The 12,397-nt window shown below is 45.9% G+C and overlaps 1 protein-coding gene across 1 annotated transcript in view; it reads left to right on the forward strand.

Annotated features, from left to right (window-relative positions):
• KNTC1 (kinetochore associated 1) overlaps window positions 1–12,164 on the forward strand; it is a 79,318-nt gene extending 67,154 nt beyond the window's left edge. The window contains exons 52-63 of the mRNA XM_004709721.2: window positions 394–472; window positions 3,444–3,562; window positions 4,140–4,275; window positions 5,044–5,139; window positions 5,481–5,537; window positions 5,995–6,049; window positions 6,150–6,213; window positions 7,134–7,263; window positions 8,437–8,526; window positions 9,571–9,716; window positions 10,469–10,559; window positions 11,889–12,164. Of these exons, the coding sequence (XP_004709778.1) occupies window positions 394–472; window positions 3,444–3,562; window positions 4,140–4,275; window positions 5,044–5,139; window positions 5,481–5,537; window positions 5,995–6,049; window positions 6,150–6,213; window positions 7,134–7,263; window positions 8,437–8,526; window positions 9,571–9,716; window positions 10,469–10,559; window positions 11,889–11,909 (1,084 nt within the window). The 3' untranslated portion in view covers window positions 11,910–12,164. The remainder of the gene's footprint in view (window positions 1–393; window positions 473–3,443; window positions 3,563–4,139; window positions 4,276–5,043; window positions 5,140–5,480; window positions 5,538–5,994; window positions 6,050–6,149; window positions 6,214–7,133; window positions 7,264–8,436; window positions 8,527–9,570; window positions 9,717–10,468; window positions 10,560–11,888) is intronic.
• The last annotated feature ends 233 nt before the right edge of the window (window positions 12,165–12,397 follow it).

Raw genomic sequence — 12,397 nt, forward strand, 5'->3', positions numbered from 1 at the left:
AAAAAAAAAAAAATCTGTTTTTTATATTGTGCTTTTCAAAGCCATAACTCTTTGTGTGTGTGTGATCCAAGTGAGGTTTATAAAGGATAGAAGTTTCAGGTCTGACACAGGCACCCTCAGAAAAGCCATAACTCTTAAAGTACTGTTTCTGCATATTGTTTGCTAATACTTTATTTTCATAAACTTCCAAACCAGAAGAGAAAAAAAAAAAGAATTGCAGTCTCAGAAACCCACAGGTTCTAGGTGTGGAAAGATGTGCCTTCCCCACCTGTGCAGTTGAGTGGCCACAAGGAGTCCCTACTCCACCATTGAACGGTTCTGAACCTTCTCGTCACCCTTCATAGAAGAGATGCTATGTTTGTAAAACTTGTTTTTATGTTTGTTCCATTCCAGAGTCCTGTACCTTCTCCTGTCTCGTCCGCTCGATTACAGCTCAAGAATGCTGTTTGTGTTTGCCACGTCCGCCACAACTGTGAGTTCTAGACGCTTGGCCCCCCGCTCCTCTGGGCCGCGCAGCTTTTCTTCTTCCCTCCACTTGTCTTCCATTCCGCCGTCCTAACAGAGGGCCACGATGCCGGCCCCCACCCCGTACTTACTCCGAGCACACCTCCCTTTACAAACAAGCACTGCCCTAGGCCGGGCTGCCCCGACAGCCTGCCCAGCACAGGAACTGGTCCACCTGTTGACAGTTCCCACACAGCATCTGCCTTCCCAGGTCCCAGTGCTCCGTGGTATTAGGTCAGTCAACATTCCTGACAGCCAGGACCCAGCACAGTGTTCTCACGCCACTCTCCCCTCCCAGTAAACTGGCTAGACCAAAACTTTGGTTTCCTCACTAGCTCTACAAGCTTTTACACGCACTGTTTACCTTGCCTGGAACTCTCGTCTGACCAATGCCCTCCATCCTGGTGGCACTATGGGTTAAGTGTTGAGCTACTAACGGAAAAGCTGTTGGTTTGAACCCAGCAGCCCTTGCAGGAAAGAAAGATGTGGCAGTCTGCTTCCATAAAGACCTAAAGCCACGGAAACACTGAGAGGCAGTTCGGTTCTGTTGTAGGGCACTGGGTGTAGTTTGGTTTTGCCCCCTCCCCACCCCGGACCTAACCATTACTCTTCGCCCTGGATTCCACTCACTTCCCATAGGTGGCCATGGTGGCCACACACAGTGATGCACTCACCTCAGCCGTCTCAGGCCCCAAGCTTCCCCCTTTTTCACAATCGACTGTATCACTGTAGCCCTGTGGTTGCCACTAAACCAGCAGTTCTGAAAACCCCCAGGACCGTGGGTTCACGGTGGTTCTGTTGACCAACTTTTGCTGTATTGGAATGTAGTGTTAAGGTTTCCGGGGGGGGGGAAAAAATTGTGAGGCCATTTAAAAATAACATAAGCCCTAAGGAGTCCTGTTGCTACAGTGGTTAAAGTGCTCAGCTGGGAACCAATTAAATATATATAAGCCCATTATGTGGTAACATTTTTTTTCTTAATTATTTTACAAAGCTTATACATGTTAACATATAGCCATCTTGAAAATAGCCATCTTCCTAAAATAAAAGCTATAAGAAAATGACATTGTTTTATATTTTGACGAATGTCTCTTGTTTCTTTCTCACAGAAGCAAGTAAGTTCTCACATCTGCTCCTTACCCACTTCATTGCAAACGACCAAGCCCCCTGTCCTCATGTCCATCCACCTCACACTGACTGTAGGACTGAGCAGAACTGCTCCTTTGGGTTTCTGAGCAACCAGCTTCATCTCTCTTCCCTGGAGTGACTGACTGATGGTTTAAATTGCCAGCATTGTGGTTGGGCTCCCACGCTTAAACCAGGGCGCCACCAGGGCTCCAGGCAAGGAAGGAACATTTTAATCCCTTTCAGATCATTGTGTTCATTCTTTGCTGTTCCCCTGTGACTTGGCAAGTGAAAGTTTTACATTAAAAAAAAGGGTGGGGGGGCATTTCCATGGATCTCAAACCACATAAGTGAATCCTTTGTAATCTGTGAAACCCTAATCTATTATTGGCTGTTGAATCTGTTGACACTGCCTGGCTTGGGAAAGTACTGGTTCATAATTCAGGCAGATCTCCCAAATGTTGACATACATCAGTATAAAATATCCAAGAAGCACCGTCGTTCATCTCACCCCCAGCTCGTCAGACATGTTTGTCAGAATGAAGACCGCGGTGCCGTCCACCGTGGACGTTTCAGGCTTCCAAAAATGTCATTCTTCCTAAAAGCTCAAATGTTATCGGCTGTGAATTCTGTCTGTTTCGCTTCTTCGACAGGCTTGCTGTGTTGATTTTCCAGGAAATGTCTAAACGGCCCACCAGTGTCTGCCAGTCATTCTCTCCAGTGGAATGAAAAACGGCTGGTTCCACTCCCAACTCTAGAAATCCCCAAAGTGCTTTTTCTTGAGGTAGTCACTGCTCTGCAGTACAATGTTCTGTGTGCCCACAGAACATGAATACATGTATGTCCCTCCTCAGCCTCGGGGCTGAGCTCCGGTGGAGGATAATAATCGGTATAACCCACTGCCATCAAGATGATTTCGACTCAGAGACCCTGTAGGACAGAGTAAACCTATCCCGTTCAGGTTTAAAGGCTGTACTCTATAAGGAAATGGACTGCCATGTCATTCTGCCACAGAGAAGTCATTGGATTTGAACCCCTGACCTTCTGTTTCACAGCTGAGCACGTACCGATTGCCCCATCAGGGCTCCCTGATAAGACATCTCATTTAGTGGTTTAATATTGACGTGCATTGAAATATGTATTAAGATATGAGTGTATATTAATATTCCATACATTTTGAGAATTGAAGTTCGACTTCTTTCTCTCACCCAGAACATTCATACGTGTGAAGGTTGTCTTTTGTGCCCAGTACTGTGTGTGCACCCTGTGAAACACACCACGGAGCAATGTATGGCTGTGGCCTTGCTGAGGTGCCAGCAGCCTACCCCACTGTTGCCGATTGCCTTTGCACTGTCAGAGTAAATAATAACACCATGAGAAAGGCACGCATACCACAGGATCATTACGAAACAGGCCTAGAAGGTACACACAGTTGGCATGCTTAGGTGCTAACCCATAGGCTGCAGGTGAGTCCACCCAGAGGCACCTTGGGAAAAAAGGCTTGATCTGCTTCCTAAAATCCAGCCCCCGAAAGCCCCCAGGAGCATCGTTCTGCTCAGACCCCCGTGGAGTTTTACTATAAATCGGAATTAATTTGAGGGCATGGCTGATTTTATTAATGAGAATGGAAATAATTTTGACCCCCCGAAAGGACTCGGGAACCATGGGTTTTTTTAGGTCAAATAAATGACTATAATTTTCTTTTAAAAGAAAGTCTGCCTTCATATTTCATGCTGATAAAGGTGGTTCAGGTGGAATTCATTCACCCAGCATCTGAAAGGCACCCAATTCTCCCAACCTTTCTGGCTCCACAGACTTTAGGGGCTCGCCAGTTAACCTTTGCCCACCGGACACGGGCTCTCCAGTGCCTCCTGTACTTGGCCGACAAACAGACGGTAGAGTCCCTCTTCAAAAAACCGATGGAAGATGTGAAGTAAGTAGGATTTGGGAAATTTGTGAAGATCCATGTGAAATGCTCACGATAGCTGAGTGGTATTGGTGGGCAATAAATCTGGGAACGCTTGCCAAAATGCAGCTTTAGGAACTAGGAAGCGGACTATTTGCGGGCAGCCGTAACTTTGAAGCCCCTCACTTGCTAAGAGTGATTGGACTATAAACAACTGGTTTAAGGGTGGTAGGTTTGGGTCTTGAGTATCCTTGATGCTTTGGCAAAGGGAAATTAGGCTGCTGAGAACATTTGCATCTGTCCTTTCTTGGGAGCACTTAGAAACAATGTCTCCTTCTAACAGACTATTCAGTATTTGAAAATTCAAAGTGAATTTTGAAGAACAGATTGGCCTAAACTTTTTGATAGCTATTATTTTTTAATAATTCATTTTGGCGGGGGCTCTTATATAGCTCTTATAACAATCCATACATCATTCGTATTAAGCACATCTGTACATACGTTGCCATCATCCTTTTCAAATCATTTTCTTTCTACTGTTACCTTTTTTATTAGATGTAAATATGACCTACAAGAATGATTCTTGTGAATGCCTGTTTTCCAGATCGTATTTGAAATGTATAACCTTCCTGGCATCGTTTGAGACTTTGAATATCCCCATCACATATGAATTATTTTGCAACAGCCCGAAAGAGGGGATGATTAAAGGTCTGTGGAAAAACCACAACCATGAACCCATGGTATGTACCCCAAGCAACCCCACGGTGGCTTCTGTCTTCACCGACTCCAGGTGTCCACTCAGCTGCTCGCCACAACACTAGGTTTCTGAAGATACAACCAGAGAGACTCCTTGGTCCTGAACACACTGCTTTCCCATCCTGTCAAGTGGATGAGACACCTTGAATGCCTCCTCACACCTCTGTCCCCTAAAACCTAAGGGCCAAAGTCATGCTCAGAAACAAGAGCACTCTGCCAATTCCTTGCCCAGGCTAGACAGGAAGGAGAGAGACTGACTGTCCTGAGTAAGGGGTCCCTGGTGGTTCAAACAACACTCAGCCATTCATTGAAAGGTTGGAGGTTTGAGTCCACCCGGAAGCATCTGGGCAGAAAGGGCTGGCGATCTCCTTCCGACACACTGGCCACCAGAATCCCCGTGGAGCACAGCACAGCACTGGGCTTGCTGCCACCAGGACTGGTGGTGGTGGTCCTTCACAGAGAGGGTGGTGGTCCCCTTCCCCCTTCATGCCTGTGGCCATGTCGCCCTTCCTAGGGAGGAGGTGAGGGGTCAAAAGGCAAATCCTGCTGGGAAAAAGGAGGCGAGTCCGGGATGCTGCTTGAGTCCATGATGACAGGATAAAATACACCCCCGTTTTTCCCCGCCTGTTTGAAAGATGGAGGCCTTCATTAAAATTAGGCAGCTGAGACACCCAGATTGCCAGCCTGCTTTCTGTCACCTCCTTTGCTGGGGACTGGTGTGTGATGCGGGTGATGTTTCTCTCTGGCTGCAGGCGGTGAGGTTGGTAAGCGAGCTCTGCTTAGAATACAGGGTCTACGACCTGCAGCTCTGGAACGGGCTCCTGCAGAAGCTCCTGGCCTTCAACATGGTGAGTGGGATGACTGGCGCCCTACCTCGACCACAGCCTGCTTCGTGGCTTCCCTCTAGCTCTTCCGGAGAGCTTTGCATTGATCCTGCTTAAGGACAGATGCATTCCCTCTTGTTGGTTCATGCCGAACCCAGAAGAACTTACTCCACGGTCAGAGAAAATGCAAACTCAGAAAAAATATTGCACGTTTCTTTAAAAACAATGGGAAGGCTCCTTGATCTTTTTTGATAGTTGTTGATTTGTAAGCACACTTAACTGAGAGCTTCCTTGGCAACTCCTGGATTTGATATTTCGTGTTGAGATTTATATTTTGGGATCTTCACCATTTTTTCCCCCCACAGATTCCTTATCTGAGAAAAGTGTTGACCGTCATCTCCAGCATCCATTCTTTATGGCAGGTAGATGGGCATGGAAAACAGTTTTACTGAACATAGCCTTCAAACTTTTACACTGTCTTAATTTATTCGGCTAAGAATGAGTTTTAAATTGCAATTTAATAAGTCTAAAGTAGGTGCAATTTAAAATTGTACACACTTATTACAACAATTGTGTTCATCACAGTCTTCAAATTCTTTCTCCTCCTCTCTTTCCATCTTGTTGCCCTAGCACAGTATCAGGCACATAGTAGGCTTGTGTTCATTCTGGACCCCTAATGAAATCAGCCAGGATTTCATCATAAGACCCTGCGATACATCATTATAAAGGGAATGATCCTAGGGTCCTGGTGGTCTGGAACAGTGAGATAAATATTTGCAACCCTGATAAGAGTTTTCCGTATATAGTCCTGTCCCTGGGGGATGAAGAGAGCTCTTTATCTCTCAGATGTGAACACCTGAAACGCATTGCTCTCCGCAGGTCCCCTACTTCAGCAAAGCGTGGCAGCGTGTGATCCAGATACCATTGCTCTCAGGTATTTTGCCTTTGCTCTCTGAAACACCAACTGTATCATTCTGTAGTTGTGTGTGTATACGTGTGTATACATCATTGTGCCTTTTTTTTTTAATCTTCAGCTTCTTGCCCTTTAAGTCCGAGTCAGTTATCCGATTGTCGCGAGAGTCTCATTGCTGCGTTAGAGTAAGTACAATATATGTTTTCCCACAAAAACAAAAAGCCACACACTGTGTTGTGGGATAAATCTAAATGCGCTTATAAAAATTATTTGTGCTGAACATCTTTTATAGGTAATTCCTTTCTTTGGGAAGCTAAATATCCATTAGGTTTTATAATAAAATGCACAATTTTTCCAATGCCTATTTTGAAGTGTAGGGTACTACGGATCGTATTTACTAAGTGGTCTCTAAAATTAGTACCAGATTTTCGCATACATGTAAGGTATGCTTTGTGATGACCCTCCCCGTGCACTGTTGCTGAGTAGAGTTTGAGTCTTTCGAGAATGTATCTTTCGGCACATGTAGACTTTCCCTGTGCCGCTGTTCAGGCATCCCCCATGCGAGAGAAAGTGGGCCGTGGAAAAGAATGCCCGAAGAGCACGGGGTGGGTTTGGATTTGGGTGCTGGCAGAGTCTCGGCTGTGTCCTAGAATAAACCCATCGATTTTGGCAGCACAGCCAGTTTTCCTCAAGGTGGAGCATGGTGAGACTTTGTAATCAGGAGGGGTCAGTCCTTGGAGGAGGATCGCGTGTTTGGTACAGAAGGTCAGTGAAAGGTGAAAAGGAAGACGACCCTCGATGAGATGGGTTGACACCGTGGCTGCCTCAGGGCTCCCATGTAGTAACGATGGTGAGGACAGCTTGGTACCAGTAGTGTTTAGTTCTGCTGTGCATGGGGACCTTGCGGGTCGGAACGGACTTGATGGCCGAAAATCTTAGGCTTGCAGACATCATCATGGTCGGTAGCCTCTTAGCCTGTGAAGAAGGCCAGAAATAAGTTGGTTCCCTGAAAGCCTGGGAAGGGAAGGACTGTGGCCTGCTGTCAAGGCCAGCGCAACCCAGCGATCCTAGCGGGTTTGTCATGAGCTCCGGTCCTCTCTTGTAGATGTCCAGTCTCGGGTGACCTCGACATGCTCGCCGTTGCCAGGCAGTACGCCCAGCTAGAGCTCCCAGCCTTTGCGTTGGCCTGCCTCATGCTCATGCCCCACTCAGAGAAACGGCACCAGCAAATCCAGGTATCTTGCGAACTGCTCCTCCGGGGCTGCCCGGGAAATGCACGGCCTGGGATGTGCGCATCCCCTGCCCAAGAGGCTCCCTTTTCTTTTCACCATGCAAGAGGACCTTGGGTGGAGGTGGGGGTGGGTGGGGGGCGTTGGAGTTTAGTGAGAGACAAAGGAGGCTGAAAGGTTAAAGCACACTAAGAAATGTCTCCAGAGAGGGGAGAACTTTATTCTTCTTGCTCTCTAGGTAGCCATTGATTTTCTTAGAAGAGTGAAGTGAACTGGTCAAGGGGCTATTTTAGGAAGAACAAATCCTGGGGGAACTGAGGGGAACGATGGCAAGAAGGGAACATGTAGAGGGGCCCTGTTCCGCAGGATACAGACCAACGGGCCGGAGCAAGGCAGGGAGGCTCGCCGAGATGGGCATCTAAGGAGGGTGGTGGCCATGCAGATTATGGAAGGGCTAGTGAGGAGGGACCTCGACTTAATGATGGGAAGGTAACGAGGGTCAGGTTTTATGAATGGTGGCCAACAGAAGCAACCATTCTAGAGGACCTCCCGCCCCACACACACACACACTGCCTCTGAGTAGATTCTGATTCCACTACCCTATAGAGCAGAGAAGCACTGCCTCACAGGGTTTCTGAAATTGTAAGTCCTTACAGAGCAGACAGCCTTAGCTTTCTTCCTCCGAGTGGGCTGGTGGGTTTGATAACAGCCCCGTGTTTAATCCACCGCATCACCAGGGCTCCTTTGAGGGCAGAGCTGTTACAAACCCTCAGTGAAAAGCCTTGGTAGCCCAGTAGTTAAAGTGCTCAGCTGCTAACAAGAAGACCGGGATTTGAACCCACCTGGCATGGGACAGGAGAAGGCTCTGGCCGTCTGCTGTCATAATGACTTACAGCCCTGGAACCCCTGTGGCCCGTGCCCGTTCTCCAGTGTTCTGCAGGGCCACTATGAATCAGACTTATTTTGGCCCTGAGAGCATCCAAGTGCTGCCTGATATACGGCTTTTGCTCTTGGAATAAGTAAGATGCTTTTTTCCCCCTGATTTGTTGATAGAGGTTTTTTTCCCCTTCTATTAAATAAATTAAGCTGTTTTAAGTTTTAAAACGAGAACCTTACAGATGTAGAAAAGATGAGCAGTGATAGTACTTTCCAATTAAGTAGGTGCTGTTTTTTCTCCAGACCTTCCTGGGTTCATGCGATCTGCATATCACCCTGCAGCAGTTGGAGGCGTACATGAGTACTGGCCAGTTGGCGGGATTCTCACATCAAGTAAGAGGCAATTTCATCTCCTTTTCACTATGAAAATCTTTATGCAAGAGGGTATGGATTTTCCTCAAACCAAGAGTATGCCGGTCTCACGTGCCTGGCTGAAAGTTAGTATCGCTAGCCGTGAGTTCATGTCTCAGTTCGCTGTTTTTCACAACCTCAGTCCGTTTTTCACAAGGCAGGGATCCTGGCTGCCTGGGTCACTGCTGTGTCCTCGGGGCCCCCCGTGCATTGGCGCTGTTTAGATGAGCAGGTGTAAACCATGCGGTAGCCTGCCCCATCTAACGACCAGACACTCAAAACGCACCGCCATTGACTGATTCTGACTCAGCAAGACCCTCTAGGGCAGCGGGGAACTGCTCCTGGGGGGTTCTGAGACTGTGAACTCTTGAGGGGAGTAGAAAGCCAAGTCTCTCTCCCATTGGAAAGGCTGTGGTTTCAAACTGCTAACCATGGCGTTAGCAGCCCGAGACATAACCACTACACCACCAGGGCTCTTCTGTCACAGTGTAAGAAAATTGTGAATGAATAACAGAAAGAGCAACCCCTCCCCCGAGCATCAAGATGCTCATCCGCGCTTAGAGAAAGCAAAATCCTAAGAGAAAATGACGGAAAGAATCAGTGACCCTGTAGGACAGAGTAGAACTGCCCATCGATTATCAAAGCCTGCGATCTTCATGAGAGCAGACCACTGCTTTCTCCCAGGGAGAAGCTGGGGGCCCTTTTAGTAGCAGCCCAGTGCTTAAACTGCTACCGCACCAGGGCTTCTCTGGCAGAAATAATGGGCTACATTTGTGGGAAATTTGTCAGCTTATAAGCTGGTCGCTACTGTTTTTCATAAAAAGGCCCCAAATGCTTAACAGCTACTTTTTGTTTATTTATTCTCTTCTGAACTGGGCCAAAGCCCTTCCACTCTGGGCCCCTCTTCACAGAGGAAGCTTGGTCAGAAGGCAGTGAAACGTAACTCCCGATTGTCAGCAATGTGTTGATATTGAAGAGAGCTGGCATGCGACCCATCTTAATGTAATGATGTGTGTCGTTCTGTAGGTTCGAAGTTTGGTTCTGAACGACATCATAAATAAGAAAGAGTTTGGGGTTTTGGCAAAGACAAAATACTTTGAAGTGTTGAAAATGCACACGATGAATACCAACAACGTCACCGAGCTAGTAAACTATTTGGCCAAAGAATTAAGGTAAGTTGGTGTATTTTAAAAATAATTAAAACCATCCTGCTATAGAATTTCCTAAAAATGTATCTTTACTCTGGGGAAAATACCAAGCAATTTGGTTGTAATCCAAGTCTCTGTAAATATTGAGCTATGGCGTTACTTTGTTTTGTGACATTTGTGCTCTCGGAACATGACTTGAGAAACAGGCAACGAAACAGACCAGCCGAAACCGACAGCCTTATTACCTTAATACTTAGGTGACGTAGCAGTGTTTGCTAAATCGGCTTTCTCATGCCCCATCACTGCCACGTTCTGAAGCAGTTGGCTTTGTGGGCTGGGCTGAGAGCGTGCATATGGAAAGTGGTAGAGGTGGGCTGGGCTGAGAGCGTGGGTCTGGAAAGTGGTAGAGGTGGGCTGGGCTGAGAGCGTGCATATGGAAAGTGGTAGAGGTGGGCTGGGCTGAGAGCGTGCGTCTGGAAAGTGGTAGAGGAAGGAAGAGATGACCAACACTGAACTGAGAAGAAAGACAGTGCTCTGAGGACTGGCAGGGTTGCTGGCTCCATCCCTGCTGTGCTGAGCTCCATGCCATGAATGTCTCCCTTCCTGGCTTTCATCGATGAGCTAACGTTGTCATTGATGAGCCAGGTATCAATGATAGATGAGGAGTAGGTTGCACATGGTTCAGTGTACAGGTTGATAAGTACTCATGTGTACACTGAGCCGTCACCAGTCATTGTCACAGTCCCATGTGCCTTTCTTTCTCTTTGACTTTATAGTGCGGACGAAGCTTCAGTCTTTATAACGGAATATTCGAAGCATTGTGGGAGACCTGTGCATGCCAGTGCTGCTCCCTGTGAAATGCTGCAGGTACCGGGCTGATTGTTCCATAAGGGTCTGACTGGGCACCCTTTAGATTTCCAGAGTCATGAAATGGGCCCAGCCTTTTCTGATAGTTTAGAGAGCAGTGTGTTTTTCAAGGTTTGAGTGCCTATGTTTAAATGTTTCCCTTATTATGCAAGAGAGCCCTGGACCAGATCAAGACCATGGTTCAGATACCAGGTCTGCTTTTAAGCACCAGTCACATGACCAATGTGGGGTTTGCCTCTCTGCCTAGACCACTTGGTCTCCAGTGCTTTATGCCATTAGGATTCCAAATTAAGGTGCCGTGTTTAATGTTGAAGCCAAAGAAATGCTAAACTTCAAAAAGCAGTAAATAATGACTTGCTCAGATATGAATTGCTTCTATTTCTTCTCCTTTCTAATTCCACTATGGTGCCATTGCATTCTTCCATGAACTTTTTGAAATTCCTTCGAATGTTTACTGTAGATAAAACTAACGTGGAAGAGTGGGGAGAAAAAATCTGATTACTTGGACTCTTACCATCCAGAGGTAGAATCACCATTAACATATGGGTGTAGATATCTTCCCCCAATTTTTCTTCTACAAAATGAGCACATAAATTACTTGCACTCCCATTTCTATTATAAATACAAGGTAAAATTGTTACTCTGGTCATGTTTTGGTAGTTTTCATTAACCTAAGTGTTATCCTTGATTTTTCTCCTTCGTTAAAATCATGGAAATTAAAATAACCCTATATTATTGTGTGTGTGTGTGTGATATGAATACATCTGTAACAAAACAGTTGCAATTTCAGCATTTTACTAGTAAAGTTCATTGACATTCATTACATTCATCATCTCTAGCAACCAGCGTCACTGCCTGTAAATTATCCGGACAATAAATGCCCCTTGCCTTCTCCTGCCCACTCTTAGTAACCACCAATAAACTCGGGTCTCTATATACTGGCTCATTCTCAAGATTTCATGTAAGTGGAATCATAAGGATATTTGTCCAAAATTAGCCCACATTCTGCCAACTTCCATCCATAGCTGCCTATGCTGACCTAAGTCTGTTGTCCTCCTGGTATGTGATTAATCACTTTCTTCAGTAAGAGATAATCCTGACTTAGGAGACAAATTTTTTTGTAGTCCTTAAAACGTATCTTTCAAAAGCAAAAACATATCTTTTTGTCTCACTCTATCTGCCTAAAGTGTCAAATATGTATATATATAGATTTTTATCAGTACAACCAAATATTAAGTTCTGTTCCTATTTGCCCATTTCCTCTCTTTTTGGAAAAAAAAACACCTGAGACTCATAAAACCTCTTCTGTTTTTTTCCCTTCCCATGTAGATGTTTCTTAGTGGATCATAGATCGTCAAACCTTTGTCAAGGCCAAGAAGAAGTTTGGACTCTGCCCTTACCTGAGCATATTTATTAAGACTGTAAAAGTGTACTTTCTGTGTTCTGTAGCTCTCTGGCTATTTGTTATATGCTATATCACTCCCCAAGCAATAACTCAGATGCTTCATATTAAATCATTTCGTCCCATAACAAACTCATGCCCCGAATTCATCCATCGGTGGTGTGTTGGTTCGCCGTTATTGCCGCTGTCACTTGTGAACTTTGTGTAGATGCTCATCTGTTAGCACTGTGTAGGAAGGAAAGAAGACGCAAAACGGCCTTGCTCCCCACACAAGAAAAGCAACTCCTCAGGAAAATAGGGAGCACTCTTAACATTTCCCCCAAAGAAGGATTTAGTGTCCCGAATGGATTAAAGAGGTATGAAAAAGACTGAGGATGTAAGAGCTGGAAACACAGGGAATACAGGACAGATAAACTCCTTGGGACCAATATTGAGT

The sequence above is a fragment of the Echinops telfairi genome, unplaced genomic scaffold (assembly GCF_000313985.2).
Source record: "Echinops telfairi isolate 266 unplaced genomic scaffold, ASM31398v2 ScPeMD7_7412;HRSCAF=8450, whole genome shotgun sequence".
NCBI lineage: Eukaryota > Metazoa > Chordata > Mammalia > Afrosoricida > Tenrecidae > Echinops > Echinops telfairi.